A 16,764-nucleotide genomic window follows, 5' to 3' on the forward strand; every position below is an offset into this window, starting at 1 on the left:
GAGCAAGGACTCTGCATGGAGGTAGATGATGATTTTATATATTCACACAAAATACACTGCAAATACTTTTGATGAAACTTTAAAAGGAAACCACACAGAATAGTTTACAATGGGGCACAGGATAAGGAAATAGTGGAGGAAGGAAATAATATATGATATTTCATCATCCAAATAATAATATGATATTTCATCATCCAAAACAAGATAATGCAAAATGTGATCAACAGGTAACTCTAGCCTGCCAATGGCCGGCCGTCACTGACAGAAAAACTGGGCGTGCCCCGAAAAAACAACAATCTTTTATTTCATCAGATGAATGGATTTTGCGCATGACTGACTGCACACAACTCAACGTAGGTGGCGGCTCACGCGCGCACTGCACTGATGGGTTTTATGCTGGTGTCAAAGGTCAACTAACTTTTTTAGTTGACACGTTGTAAAGAAAAACAGATGAAGCTTGGTTGGTTTTTGTTGACAGTTTTATTCAGATCAGAACCAAATGCTGAACTAGGATTTGTGTAGTTTGGAGTTTGTGTCATTCTGTTCGTGTGGTTGTTGATTTCGTCTGGGTCATCAATTCAACTCTTGTCATTATGTGTGGTAAGTAAAACGACAATGTCTGTCAAAAAAGGGAATGGTTTTGTTGGTTTGGTTCCCCTTTCATTCAGTTTCACTTCTGCAAAATATGTTTTTAATAGTACAGTAGCCCCACTTGTGCGTATATTGTCAATCAATGACCAACCCAATAACAAATGATGTAAAGTGTTCTAAGTATCATGCAATCCATGTTTTCCTTAGTCTTTTTGTTCATTATCGTTGTGAATGTGAGTTTCGACCCCAGTGTAAGTAAGTGCATTTGTCTATTGCATTTGGAAATGATTTGGATTGGAGAAACTCAGAAAGGTTCCGAACCACTTTTCATTCACTCATTTTAATTGTATTTATCAGACCCATCTACGAGCTTGACTAAATATTATACCATAGAGTAAGCCTTACTCTATGATTATACTAACTAAAGACTTGCTCTCAGGCAACAAATATCATTAATCAGGATGCTATTTTCGATAATGTTTACGGTTATATGTTGGTTTACGCAGCAGGATCCATAAGATTAGACGTAATAATTAAAGTGGTGGCAAGATACAAACATGTTTCTGTAAACCGTTGCTGTACAAGTCAGCAGATATGAGACACTTTTGTGAACTTTTTTTGGGAGCATCCGATAGGCGAAGACCAGGGTTAGGGAGGATTTATTAGGGAAAATTGGGCCATCCGACTTCCCTAAAAAGTATTTCCTTAAATCCTTTCTATTGACTTGACGCATAATCATCATCGTGCTAGTTTCTATGGATCTGCAAACCAGTTCTTAAACCTCTTTTTTTTTTTTTTTCTTTTTTTTTTTTGCAGGAATTTTTGCTTACATCAACCACTTGGTTCCTAAGCAACGGAAGGTCATTCTAGAAACGTTGATAAATGGCCTGAAACGTCTGGAGTACAGAGGCTACGACTCGGCAGGTAAATATGTCAACTCCTCCCCGCTCCCACACACATTTTCTAGGTTGGCATTTCTCCATCCTTTGGTCCAAGTTTTTAAAATTTATTTATTGCACCAAAGATGTCAACATAGACCCTTTCGCAAATACCCATTGTGAAAGTGCTAACTGTTGAATGAGGTGCATGCTGGTCTAGCTAAGAATCAAACTTGAGCGCTAGCTAGACCAGCATGCACCTCATTCATTATCTACAGCGCACATACCAAGTGTTTGCGATAAGGTCTATTATTAGGGGCTAGACAGCTCAGTTGGCTGAGTGCTGGCACATTAATCTGCAGGTGGTAGCTGGGCTCAAAATTAACACTGAATCACAGGCTTGAAGCCTGTGATTTTAGCCAGTTAACTGGCAATGGGACTAGCCCAGTGGTCTCATGTTTGTTCATGTAAATAAAATACCTCGCTGTATATCTTTGTGAAAAACGGTGGACTGTGATTGTGGTAAATGTCTTTTAATTCTCTTTCGAGAGTATTGAAGTACCCTTAAGTATACACATAAACACTTGGTCCAGTGAAACATTTGAGCATCTTGCCTTCTGGAGATTTCCCTCCGAATTCGAGCCATGTGGTAGGTTAAAAAAAAAGCAATTACCTGATAAAAATAAAATCTGCTTTTCCGGGGAATCGGTGTTTACTCCCACTCTTGAGAAGACAAAAAAAACTATAAACAAATAATTTATGTAGGCCTATGCACTCCTCACCTGTTTGTTAGGCGGATCCAGATGTTGTTCACAAACACTTGTTAGAATTTTCTGTATTGATTATTCATCAGCAGTTGGTGCTGTGTGTAATCTGTTGAACATTGACTGCCCAGTACGCAGTTCTGGTAGCATGTTATCTCGCCCAACCTCATGGATCAAAATGTTGATTATTTTCAAAACTAAAATAATTGACGTTTTAGTCTGATAGATAAACGAAGGAAGGTAGTGGTAGCACAAAAAATAACTAATTACATAAAAAACTGCTTTAAAATAGAGACCCATTTTTACAATGGCTTAGCATAATAATAAATACTTATTATAAAAAATTAGGATTCTTCAAGGATTCAACATGTAAAACTTTGTGCAAATGCATAAAAATCCGTGAATCGTTCTAGGCCTACATAGATCAATAAGTTTCTGAATTTCACAATTGCAATTTCAAATGCAAATTTGATTTTGCCTGATGTGCATTTTGTAACAGGTAACCTAATTGAATCACATCGGAAATAAAGCAGACTTTAAAGGGTATGGACATGTCACTCTAATCATCAATATTCCCTTCCATATCTGTAAATTAATGTAGATTTTGTTGTGGAAGTGAACATCTGTTAGGCGCTGCATGCATACGTGTTTGTGTCTAGTGCACGCACCTGTAGGACTTTTCTCCTGTGCCAATATTTACATTTAATTAGACTTTCAAATATTTGAAGAAGCAAGGCTTCAATTAATAGATTTACATGAATTTGATCGATTGAAAAGACAACAGAAAAACAACAGGTGTAGAAGTGTACACGTAGTAAATATTAGTCAGACCAAGGTACGAAAAAAAGAAAAAGAAGCTTGTTTGCCTAAGTCAACAATAGGTAAAAACATCTCGACACAAGTTATCAAAAATTGAACAGGCTAAAGAATGGACCTTGAACATGACTAGAATGATTGGGCCAAAGCCAAAAAACAAAATCTACTGATTGTGCGACGTGCAGAATATCATGTAGTAGTATGAACTTGGTATGTGCTTCGGCCCGTCCATCTTCGACCAGCCACCAACCCAGTCAGTTACCACTCAGTGAAGACTTGGGCATAAATTCATACAAAAACCAAAACTACTCAGAATCAACCCCCCCCCCCTCACCCCACATTTCCAATCTAAATGTTTTGGCCGAGTGGTCTAGTTCACCGGACCCAAGCTCTACGATGTCAGCAGCAGAGTGTGGGTTCGAATCCCGGTCATGACTCTTGTGCCCTTAGCAAGGCACTCAACCATAATTGCTTCGTAAAACAGTTAGGAAGGTAGTGCATTCTGCTCTACCAGCCTGGCTCCTAGTGGATGATATTGATACCCATGGCTACATCCTTACGTACTGTGAAGGGGATAGCCCTGTTTCAGCCCCAGGTAGGTGGCAACGTGACCCTAGTCCTGGTTGGGTCAATAGCCCAAATCAGTTATGTGTAGCCCTCACCTTGAAGTAGCTGTAGGGCCTTGTGATGTTACGTGAACTCTCATGAAAATTAAAAAAATAATAATAAATTGAGCAAGAAAACCTTGGATTAAGTTTTTCTCATTTTGTCATCTTGTAATTGTAAGATACAATTTATACTTGCAGGTCTTGCCATTGAAGGGAGCAGCTCATACCCCCTTGAGACCGGCAAGGAGCAAACGACTCGAATCATTAAGAAGCAAGGAAAAGTCAAGGCGTTGGAAGAGGAAATACAAGGTCGGTAGCAATCTTCGATTTCTTGATACCATTTTTCACCTGATCCCCTGTATCAGCTTTTAGCCAGGATTTGGCAAAATTGTGTTCAAATTTGTTTGAAACTAAAAAACTGTGTGTCCAAATTGTTCACTTATGTTTATTACATAACAGAGATGAATTTTGACAAAGGTGACATTTTCTTCTTGAAAGAAGTAAATCAACTACCAAAGGGAGAAAGAAATAGTCTACTTTGCGCTCAACCCTGTAGTTTGTGCCTGTTTGGTGACGCACAGAGTCCGTGATTTTCCATGCGATGATAACATCTAGGAGGTTCAGGGTCTAGATTAAGGGGTCCAGGCTAGCAATCAATTTTCAAGAATGATCACCTTCTACAAATCACATCTCTGTATTACGATGTTTCTTACTCTTCTTGGTTTGATTCTTTTCAGTGCAAGAAGATCTTGATTTTGACCTTGTGTTTGACACTCATTGTGGTATTGCCCACACACGCTGGGCTACTCATGGTGTCCCCAATGCCATCAACAGTCATCCTCATCGCTCTGGGGAACAAAACGGTAAGCTTTAAGATTTGTAAGCCAATTAAGAAGGAACTATAAACAAATAGTAAACTTGCGGGTACAACATGTGTAAATCTCTTAGAGTGAGTTGGCTCTGAAAAGAGCCGGTTTGGTATTGATGTTTCGAACAGTATACTCTGCTCATCTTCAGGAGAAACTGTGAGACCAAACAGGCTCTTTTAAGAGCCAACAAAGAGCCAACACTCACCCTAAGAGATTTACACATGGTTGTATCAGCAAGTTTACTAGTTATTTATAGTTCCATCTTATTTCTCCACACCATGCAAAGCTTCAAACAATACTTACTGTAAGACAATTGATTTCAATTTCTTGATGTGTGATGATGTAAACTTCTTATGTCATATAATCTACTTAATTAGTTTCTTACTGATAGGGTGTGATGGCCGAGTGGTTAAGAGCATCAAATTCAAGTTCTGGTGGTTAAGTCAATCGGAGTGTGTGTCCTTGAGCAAGATGTTTTACTATAATTGTTTCTCTCCACCCAGGGGTATAAATGGGTGCCTGCGAGGGTAAAAGTTGATACTGTGTTTGAAAAAGTCTTTGCAGTGCCATGGCAGCTGGACAAAAATCAAGGGATGTTATTGGCCCAATGACATAGGGCACTAATGTAAAGCGCATTGATATGCTATATGTAAAAAGCGCTATTTAAGAACAATTTATTATTGAGTCTTGTATATGAAGTTATTCCGGAGACCCGATTTTCTGAAAATGTTGTTTGTGTGTGAATCATTGATCATCGTCAACTGTATGTTTCCTATCAATGCAGAATTTGTTGTGATCCACAATGGTATTATCACCAACTACAAGGACATAAAGACATTCCTTCAGACTAAAGGATTCCGTTTCGAGTCAGACACCGATACCGAAGTTATCGCTAAGCTCATCAAGTACATCTACGATAGCCAAGGAAATAAAGATATCTCCTTCAGAGAGCTCGTTGAGAGTGTCATCCTTCAACTGGTATGGTCTTAAATTCCCTTTTTTTAATTTATTTTAAAACAAATCTTTTATTTGGAAGTGTCATGGCCAGGCGGTTGGTGTATCTGATCAACAGAGTGTGGGTTCGAATCCCCAGCCGTGACACTTGTGTCTTTAAGCAAGACACTAAACCATTGCTTCGTCCTTCGCATGGGACGTAAAACCATTGGTCCTGTGTGTTGTGTAACGCACGTAAAAGAACCAAGTGCCTCGAAAAGAGAAGGTGTTAACCCCTGTGTTTCTGGCTGGATTGGCAGCATATTGCGCCACAGCACCTGACATTACAAGTTGCTATGTAAAAAGGTCTTTAGATCTAATCTGTACTTGGCTTGAAAAAGTGCATACACATTACTGTATACACATTACTGTTATTTTATATTCTTTCATATGTATCATTAATTTTTTGTGTGAATAATGTTTTTTAAATTATTCTGATAGGAAGGGGCTTTTGCATTGGCTTTTATGAGTACCAAGTATCCAGGGCAGTGTGTGGCTACACGTAGAGGGAGCCCTCTGTTGATTGGTATCAAGACTAAGCAGAAGTTGAATAGCGACTATGTTCCTATTCTCTACAAGGATGCCATCACTGACGCTAGACGTAAGTTTGCAAAGTTGAATTAGTCAAACCAAATTTTTTAAATTAAACTTTCATAAAAAAACAATTTCAGTTTATTTCTTCTCACTCAACCAACCCTTGAGTCGGTTGGGTTGACGTAGTAGAATATTTCCTGGCCTTCCGCTTAGTTTACTGGCGGTCCATGGTAAAATTCGAGCCCTGTGTACACTACTGGAGTCAGACTTGTACAGTGTTATATTTGGGTGGGCGGGGTGTGGAGGGTGTGGGTGGGGGGGTCTTTAAATGATACTTTTTAACTTTGACAGGAGTGTTTTGTGTAGCATTTGTTGTACTGTTAACTCGTAGCCAGTGATCTTGAAGGTTGAAACTAGTCAATTTATTTTGTCAAATAACTAATCCATGCTTCTGTCTTTAACCCCAGCCAATGCCAGCACAATGCCTCGTTCTCTGAGCATGAGTAACTTTGAGATTGTTGGAGAATCCAAAGAGGCCGAGTACTTCTTTGCCAGCGATGCCAGCGCCGTTATCGAACACACAAACCGTGTCATCTACTTGGAGGACAACGACGTAGCAGCGGTTCAAGATGGATGTAAGTAGTTAATAAAGATCTTTCGACCACGGCCCAATTTCATAGAGCTGCTCAGCACAAAAATTTGCTTAGCATGAAATTTCTGTCTCGATAAAAACAGGATTACTGACCTTATTCCAAATGATTTTCAGGATAAGCAAACAACAGCTGAATACCAGTAAAAAGCAATATGCAACAAATGGAAATTTGGTTGGTAATCCTGTTTTTGTCAAATAAGAAATTTCATGCTAAGCAAATTGTTGTGCTTAGCAGTGGGCCAACATCTCACCAATCCTTAAACAACTACATCCTTGTTTCTCAAGAATTATGTGTAAAGCCTGTTTCAAACTACTCTATTTCCTCTGGTTAATAACGGTCAACCTTTTCACACTATGACCGCTTTACCCTAGGTCTTCCCCGACAAATAGGCATACCCGGGAGAAAAGCCGCCCCTGCTCTGGAGTAGAGGTGAAACCCTGGGGTATACTTGAAAGGTGCAACCGAAACCCCTTTTCATAAACACAACTTTTCTTGTTCTTTTTCTCCAAAGGTCTTTCCATCCATCGTCTGAAGAAGGAAGAGGGAGACATGATGTCTCGTGAGGTACAGACGCTCAAGATGGAGTTACAACAGATCATGAAAGGTAAGATGCGATTAGGATTACAAAGTTTTTTAAAGGGTTTGGATACTTTTTGTATTTCACAAAACACAAAAGCCACAGATTTTATAATTATTTATATTGTTTATCCTATCTTGTAGGTAACTACAACTACTTCATGCAGAAGGAGATCTTTGAACAACCTGAGAGTGTGATTAACACCATGAGAGGGCGTCTTAACTTTGAGGATCACACAGGTAAAGAACTTCAATGTCAAGTTTGATGAGATGCACTTAAACCCTTGTCAAAAAATATGTTCAAAATCACTGGTCAACATTGACTTTAAACAGATGAGTTTGAGAGCAGTTTTAAATGATGACGTTGTATCAGCAGTTCTAATGTGGTATGGAAAACTATTCCACTTTTTTCAGCAGTAACTAGGAATGAACTATGTGTTCTTTGCCATGTGTTCTACAAGGAGACGTTGATCGGCTGATTTTAGGCTGGTTACTTCTTGAAGGAGTGTATTGAGTAACAAGATCAGAGATGTGAGATGTCGCCATTTTGTGCATTGGTTTAACGTTAAGCAGTGTTGTAATGCTTCACCAATTTGTGTACATTCTGTGCAGTGATACTCGGTGGTCTGAAGAAGTATTTGTCGGAGATGAATCGTTGTAGGAGGTTGCTGTTTATTGCTTGTGGTACGAGTTACCACTCGGCCATGGCTGTGAGTATTGCTAGTAGTTGTCTCCATTACGCTAATCATCCATTGAGTGGGAATTCCTGAGTATAGATGGATTGCAATAAGCGTCATCGACCGCCATATTTGATGAAATGTGCACTCGTGCAGAGCTATCATTGGCTGAGAGTCACGTGCAGCACGTACACGCGCGCACTTTTCCCTTGTTAATACATCAAAGATGGCAGTCGATGACACGTATTACAACCCATCTATAAGTGCTTTATACACACCAGTGTATAGAGTAAAAACAAGTTATATTCTTTATCCCTAAACCAAAAATAGCATCTTTTAATGAATAGCACCTGTTTTTGATTGTTTTTCTGATCAGACGAGACAATTGATGGAGGAGTTAACCCAGCTACCAGTCATGATTGAGCTGTCTAGCGACTTCTTAGATCGGCGTACCCCAATCTTCAGAGATGACGTCTGCTTCTTCATCAGTCAGTCAGGTAAAGGACAACATGAGACGAGATTTCTTGTTCTTTCTGGTAACGGAATGTGTCACACTCAGTCGAGGACAACCAGCGGATAAAGAACTGTCCATGACATGGTTTTTATCGGCCGTTATTTCACCTTATTTGAAATTACGTGTTTGAGAAACCATGGGAGAAATTCACAGTGCCTAGGTTCACATTTAGTTAAAAACTGCAGAGACTTAGTACTAGTAAACAAGAAGGGGTCTGTACTCGGCTCACTGTAATCAACTCTTCTACGCTCTAGAGATTTTTTAACACGCAAAGTTGGTGTTCATTAATTGTAGGTGAGACGGCAGACACGCTGAATGCGTTGCGCTACTGTAAGGAACGTGGTGCCCTCCTTGTTGGAATAACAAACACAGTTGGAAGTACCATCTCCAGAGAGACGCATTGTGGAGTTCACATCAACGCAGGGCCCGAGATCGGTGTGGCAAGCACAAAGGTGAGAGGGGTGGACAGAGCATTCCTGCTGAAAATCTTCATAAAAAATACTTCAAAAAAAATAGTTAATGGTACGGCTTTCCGACTCTACCAGCTTTGATTTTTGGGGAGAACAAAGAATTGACTAGAGTGGGATTCGAACCAACGACCTCCGGATTAACGTGCCGGCGCTCTACCAACTGAGCTACCAACTGAGCTCAGTTGCTAGAGCGCCGGCACGTTAATCTGGAGGTCGTTGGTTCGAATCCCACTCTAGTCAACTCTTTGTTAAACCCCAAAAATCATTTCAAAATTTACCCAGTCAGTTTCCCTTGTGGTTTATATTGATATCTACCATCTTTTCTCAAAGATTTGAATATTGTTGCTACCATGTACAAAACCCAATGTTGTACCGTCCCTTTAAAACTGGAAATAATTTACCAACTCAATTTGAAGCGCTCAGTATTTTGTCATGCAAGGTATGTTGAGGTTTGTTTGTATGAGATCTATTCCTTTATAGCACCATGTTATGGTCTACATGGTGCTGTGAAAACTGGAAACTCTTTCCAACTACATTGATGTATTTTCCAAGTCACCTCCTTTAAAATGTCTGATTCCTGATTGAATTCTCTTCTTAAAGGCGTACACTAGTCAGTTCATCTCATTGGTGATGTTTGCGTTGATGATGAACCAGGACAAACTCTCAACCACCGAGAGAAGAAAACAGATCATCAACGACCTCAGAAGACTTCCTGGTAAGTAGAAATATTAAGAAGAATACAGCAGCCAATTTCACGAAACGATCTCGAGTTAGGACGTATAACCCGTGCTAATTTTGGATGTGTTCAATGCGCATAACGTCTTCGGATACAGAACTGAACTCATCCTAAGTCCTACGATTAATCCCAAGTTAAGAAGAGTTTGGTGAAATTGACGGCGTGGTTCTTAAATAGCGCTTAACCACACCCCTAGGGGCGTATTCAAGACGCTTTCAACGAATCATCTTCAAGCTGATGATCATTTTCCTCAAAGAAAGGCAAGGCTCCCCACTATATCTCTGAACCACTTCAAGCCTACACTCCATCAAGGAAGTTCCCTGCTTCTCCTAAATGAACCTAAGTCTCCACACTCCTCGGGTTGCTGGTCTTTTTCTTCAACTGCGCCACGCATCTGGAAATCTCTACCACCAATTCTTAGATCTCGACTTAGTACCAATTTTTTTAAATTTCTTCTTAAAACTTATCTTATGTCAAAAACAAATAAATTTGTTTCAGATCTTATTAAGGAGATCTTGCAGCAGGATGATCAGATCAAGAAACTCGCTGAGGAACTAGTCGAAGAGAAGAGTATCTTATTGATGGGTAGAGGATTCAACTTTGCCACATGCCTTGAAGGAGCGCTGGTAAGAAAGCGTCAAACCCTCCACAGGGGTCAAACGAGCCAGTGGTTGTAGTGATGGGCCAGTAAACTAATGAACAGACTTCTTCTATTTCGAGTGGTGTCCTCGGTCAGTGTTGTTACGACAGAGTTGTCCCAAGATCTCCCTGTCCCTCATGCATGTAGATATTTCATCTGCTGTCACAAACCCAGTGTCCCTTCTTAGTAAGTCTACATAAGTCAGGTGACCTCGAAATCTTCCTCCCACATCCATAAATGAATGATGTTTTACTATACAAAAGTCCGCCGATCTTGTGTTTTTCAATCGAACAATCTGAGTACTATCTTAGGCAGAAACAAATTATGTTCAAGTGAAAACTTTGAGTCGGAAAAAATACCTTTCAATTCTGTTGAGTAATGAAGTATACTTGATACCTACAAAGACAGATCTTGTCAGAACTCAAGAAGAGAAATTTTGGCAATATGTGCACTTGAACAATATGCAAATAAAGTCTGTGATGTGGTCTCTTTGTTTCCATTAACAAAAACAAATCTTGTCTTTACTTCCACAGAAAATCAAGGAGTTGTGTTATTTACACTCTGAAGGGATCTTGGCTGGGGAGCTCAAACATGGTCCTTTGGCCCTCGTGGACGAAGATATGCCAGTTATTCTCATCGCAATGAAGGACGGAACTTACACGGTAAGGATGGTATTGGAATTGCAGAGTTAGGCTGTTGCCAGGTTGGTATTTATATCCCCTTGTGAGAGTTTGCAGAGTTTCCTTGAAGGGAAGATCATCTTAAAAAACTTAAAACTACTTAAACTTTACATGCCGACACATTTAGGCAGATGAACCTTTTTAGAAAACCAATTATATAAAATGGTAACAGCGCCCTCTTTTGACAGATTGTTCAATGTTCAGACAAAATTGGTTTCCAGACAAAATTGATATTTGGTTGATACTGCTTGTTATGTGATGTCTGCAAATGTTTTCATTTATTTGTTTTCGAACACCTAGAGGTTGTGTCACAAACTCTAAATTAGTTTCTTGCTACTGTTTGTTTTTTTTTGTACAGAAATGCCAGAATGCTCTTCATGAAGTTCTAGCCAGGAAGGTGAGCTAAATTTTAATCTGAAATCAAAATTTTAAATTTTGTTATTATAGTTTTTAAATTTGTTTTGAGTTCACAAAAACTGGTCCACCTTATAAATTGTTGTTACCCTTACCCTGATGTGTATTAAGCACAGTTTTTACTCAGTACTTGAACGAGTAAGCCTATTACCGAGATCTGTGGAAAAGAATCCACAGGCAAATCACTCAGGTGGGATTCGAACCCACAACCTTTGCATTGCTGGGCGAATGTCTTACCACTAGTCCACCGAGCTAGCCTGATGCCTAAAGGCAGTTTGAATCCTTAGCAGCAGGTGCTGTCTTACTATTTTGCTAAAAAGTTGTTTAATATTTTTGTGGTATGGTGAACTGAAAACGAGAGGATTGGAATTAACTTACTCTTCCAGAACACAATGGCTTACTTTCTTTGTTACTTTCTTGACAGTGTCGTCCGATCGTGATTTGCGACAAGAAGGATTTGGAGATGCAAGGACATGCTTCTCGTTCCATTGGAATTCCTGGATGCGTTGACTGTCTTCAAGGAATCCTTAGTGTCATTCCACTGCAGCTACTTGCATTCCATATTGCTGTACTCCGAGGATTTGATGTAAGTTATAGGAAAACTGTGGATAAACCAACTGGGGCTTTGGTAGGATTTGAAACTTGGTGGGGTGGGAGTATAACAAGGTGAGGTTTGCAGTAGCAGTATGTGTAAATCTCCTTAAAGTAGTGTTGGTTCTGAAAGAACCGGTGGTTGACAACTCAACGTTTCAATCAGTATGCTTTGATCGTCTTCAGGAGAATGCTGGGCTCTGTTGCTGCATCCTGCTTAGACCCCTAGATACTGCCTAGGAGATTAACTTGTAGTCAAGCTTGGCTCAAAAGTTCACAAAGGCGGGAGCAGGTACAGGATAAGCTGTGCTTAGCTCGGTGAAGCGTTAGGTTGGGGCTGGGTTCAAACCTAAACTGAAACCCACTGGGCACACACTCCCTACCCACTCCCGAGTGTAAACTGAATGGAAACTTTGCATGCAGCAAACGTTGTCCATGTATATTTTGTACGCAGGAAGTATTATTGTCCTCGTTGAAAACGACTGTCACATTACAACGTTTTGCACTGTTTCTTGTTCTACATCTTAATTTGTTTGTTCTTTCCTTTATCATGGTACAGGTTGACTGCCCTCGGAATTTGGCCAAGTCTGTAACTGTTGAATAAGAGTACAGTGCTCAAGGACCGAAGGACCAAGTGGGACCATGTGCAGTTTTTTCACCCATTTTGCTGGCGTTTATTACCAGGAAATCCAATATCTTAGAGTTGCTTCGGCAAAAAAATTAGCACAGCACAAAACAAGTTTACCTATCGGAATAAGGTTACCAGCCAAAATACCATTCCATCATTTGTGAGTGGTGTCCTTGTAGGGTTTGCTTCATTCAAAACCACAGGGAATTATATTAAATGGTCACATAGTAGGAGGGTTAAGTTTACCAGTTATGGGGTGGATGTTTAAAACTTAAGGAGATTGGTTTTAAACCAATATAAAGGTTAACTGGAATCCAATGAAATAGATAAGATTATTTTTTTATTTTCTGTATCTCATGTGCATCCCCTACTTAATGATCCACAGTTATTCAAACTTACCTATTACTAATAATTTAGGTATTCCGACAAAAAATTTGCAATGAAATGAACTTTTAGACCTCTCATTCAATCAGATTTCTTGATATTTTGATACAACACATGAATACATTCAAAACATTTATATTTTATCTTTAAAGATGGGTTTTTATCACAGTGCTAGGTCAGTGTACTTAAATGTGTTCAAATTTGGACCGAGCCTTGGTCCAAGTGCAAGTGCAAGTCTTGTACATTTCATTGTTGAAAAGCGCAGTTCTGTTTTGTTCACTTTAAAATATGTTGACAACATTGGTAATTGTCATAGACCAGTATCTGCACTCAGCATCTGTGTGACCAATCATATACTGAAAATAACAAACGGGTAAAAGTTGAAATTTGATGTTCATCGCTTTAAGAAAGCAGTGAAATTGCCACCAAATTTCTAACTTGCTTGATTAAAACTAATTGTTACACTTTATTAAAACTATAAAATTTGAGGCAAGACTATTTCACAAGAAGTTTTCCACAAAGATTTTCTTGATACATGTATAAGTCAAATGCATATTTTTGGTCATTTATTCTGTCATTCTTACCAATGTTGTACATACCCTTTAAAGTAATGTATGTGAGAAGCAAAAGGTTTACAAAAAAAATGCTTGTACGAGTGCAAGAGGTGATATAAAATAGAAAGAATAATAATCCATATAGTGATTATAATTATATATTCATTAAACAATGCATTCCAGGTTGATAGAGGCCGAGCCCAGAGGCTATGAGGTTAAGTGAGTGAAGCCTGGGTCATACTGCAAATGCGAGTGTGATACAATACAAATTTTGATGTCACAAATTCGCAAGGAATAATTCATAGTACAGTAGTTGAACTGTGTTCACCTCCTGTGGAACATTCGCTGTTAGGGCAGCCATTTGACTTCAAAATTCGCTTCGCATTGGCAGGAAGTATGAACCAGGCTTATTAGTGGCTGATGTTTTTTTGTTTTTTTTCTTCAAGTTGGACAAAGTTGGTTTGAGTTTGTTTAGTTGTCCTAAAAAGCTGTCTTGTAGACAGAATTGTGATTGAGGTCTTTCATTTATAATAGTGCCTTAGAGATGAGCCAATTTCAAAGCGCTGCTTAACATAAGCAATTATTTGAGCTTACTTTAGCAGAAAAGTTCGCTAAAGCGTAATCCTTTTCCACAGGTTGGCAACAAATCATCGGTGGCCAGCTTGTGCGTTCACCATGGATTTGCCTTGCTTTGTCACTAATTTGTATACAGCAAGCAACATAAGGACGACAGACCTTTTTGTGTGCTTAGCAGCTTGCTTAGCAGCACAGTAAGCACACAATTGGCTGCTAGGCAGCTCTGTGAAATATGGCCCGATGAGCAGGGAAAATAATGTTGTATAGGGCCTTGATGTAGCTCCTAGGATGTATTCATTTTGCAGCTCATAGTTCTGAACTATTCAAAATTTATAAACAGTATACTACATGTAGATTTGTTGTTTAATTAATATCTTGTTTATTTAATTTGTAGTGTGCATTTGTACAACCTAGGTTTACTACTTACAAGTTTTTTTTCATGGGTAAAATATTATGTAACTGTATCAGTTAGATAAAATACACGTAGACCATGGGACCTGTGAGACACCCACTTCATGTTGTCAATTTTAACAACCCAGTTCCTGCTGTGTAAGCTATTAGTTTTACAACTCTTGATTTGATGTTATAAAACACAATATAAAATGCCATATGCCCAGTGCCTGCCCCGAAATGCTATGGAATGGGTTTTATGTTGTAAGAACGGTCTCATCAAGAGTGTCTATTGTTTGCACTCTAAATGCTTCATTATCAAGCTCAAAATCAGAACTCCAACCTTCGAAATAACCTTTCAAGTAGATGCTCGAAAAAACAGCGTCTTGTATTTTGTTTGTCAGAAACACCTTGATTTGCCATATTCAGTCGGCGTATTGTCATGAGATAAAAGGACTTGAAGAGGTTCCAGCATTCACGGTAATTGCCGCTTGTGCCCACATTAAATCAAGTGAAACAGGCAATACTTCTTGAAGACATTTTTACAATACAGGTGTAATCAGTGATGTACCACAAAGTCACTGAAGCGCATATTTTTTAAAGCAGCTCTTTTTAAGAAACGTCGAGTAGAAATTTGCTCTTCTCACAGATTACTGGGTCCATTTTTTTTTATAGAGCTGCTTCATTAGCTGCAAACATAGCTTAGCACAACAAAGTTATGCTGACCAGACTAAGGTTACCAGCTAAAATACAATGTCACATGTATAATTTGTGACTGGTTTCCTGCTCTTTTTCGCTTAGCAGAAAATTATTAAGCAATATATTCTGCTTAAGCAGCTCAATGAAATCGGCCCCTGACGAAAGAGGTATTTTACATGTCTTAAGGTATTATCAAAGCAACTCTAATTATGGAGTATCGTTTTGGTTTTACTTTAGTTCAGTTAAGTTCAGTATGAGATAGTCTAGTTCATTAACATGGTAGGAGATAAAATTAGCATTGAAAAGGGACTCCGAAGTGTAAGTATATTTGGAGGTTTCAGCATTATTTAGGGTGGGGTATGTTTTTGTTCTTGGTAAATGTATGAGAATGATTTCGGCAATGTAGTTAAAATTGTAAATAATTGTTAGCAAGCAATGGTTTATAAAGACGAAGTACACAACTGGTCAGTGTAAAACTAATAACGATGGATAGCTTAATTCTGGAAGCTCACTGGTCACAAAGTTTATGCCAGTACACTGCAAAACCTGAGGTGTTAAAACAACACCGTGGGTGCTGTTACATATTATATATACCAACCAAATAATCGAAACGTAAACCATAGGGTGTTGAAATAACACCAACTTCTGTACAGTTAGATTGGTGTTATTTTTTAACACCCTATGATGTTAATTTCGATTCTCTGCAGTATCTATAATTATGTGACAACACCCATGGCGTCAATTTTAACACTACAGTTTCTGCAGTGTACCAATCCTTCATAGAAATATTACCCGATTCTAAAGTTCATACCAGTACCAATCTTTCACAAGTAAGTTTTATTGTATATATCTAAACATTTAACACAATAGAACTGTTCTAAAAACTAAATGTATACTTTGCCTTTAAAGAAAAAAACAAATTTGCATGTGATGTATATATGGAGCTTAATCATTCAACGTCAAACATTATGCTGCAATGAGTAATGTGAATTTTGTTGTTGCCTATCGAGTTTAAATATTGGTGTTTTTACAGTGTAAAGTCTTTGTTAGTTATCGTGTAGAGTATGAATAAAATAACTAATAATCATCTAATGGGTTGTGTGCTGAATTATTTGCATAATATTGTTTTTAATCTGTCCTTAGTGTCCTTTAATAGCGCCCCTGGAACTCCTTCGAAGTATGCAGCACCGGCCGCGCAAAAGGCCTTGGCAACTAATGTTAAGTCTTCCTTAAAAACAACTGTGAAACCGTGGCTTTCTCAGGTTCAGGCTTTTGCCTCCGTCTGCCTGTTCCCTGCACTGAATACACATGTTTTCGAAATAGAAGGAGCCTTTGCTCAAATGGAACCCATAATTTCGAAAAAGGCCTTTATCTCAAAAGAACATTGGTACTAAACTGCTCTACTGCTGGCAACTACACATCTGGCCAAGCTCGTATAAAAAAGTTGTTGTTGACTTTGAACCATAAATGATAACTATTTTCCCTCACACACAAGTCTACACCACACTAAATCAGAAGAGTAGCTAATT

At 38.8% G+C, this 16,764-nt stretch overlaps 1 protein-coding gene across 1 annotated transcript; it reads left to right on the forward strand.

The window, feature by feature from the left end:
* Positions 1–411: 411 nt before the first annotated feature.
* LOC139952945 (glutamine--fructose-6-phosphate aminotransferase [isomerizing] 1-like) lies at positions 412–16,323 on the forward strand. Its single transcript, XM_071952281.1, has 18 exons — positions 412–600; positions 1,408–1,515; positions 3,856–3,966; positions 4,395–4,520; positions 5,311–5,504; positions 5,961–6,120; positions 6,521–6,688; positions 7,218–7,310; positions 7,427–7,522; positions 7,895–7,992; positions 8,336–8,456; positions 8,768–8,925; positions 9,544–9,658; positions 10,178–10,305; positions 10,853–10,981; positions 11,358–11,396; positions 11,838–11,999; positions 12,564–16,323. Exons 1-18 carry the CDS (start codon positions 594–596, stop codon positions 12,606–12,608), a joined length of 2,058 nt encoding a protein of 685 aa, XP_071808382.1. The 5' UTR covers positions 412–593; the 3' UTR covers positions 12,609–16,323.
* The last annotated feature ends 441 nt before the right edge of the window (positions 16,324–16,764 follow it).

This window comes from Asterias amurensis, chromosome 21, assembly GCF_032118995.1.
Source record: "Asterias amurensis chromosome 21, ASM3211899v1".
Taxonomy (NCBI): domain Eukaryota; kingdom Metazoa; phylum Echinodermata; class Asteroidea; order Forcipulatida; family Asteriidae; genus Asterias; species Asterias amurensis.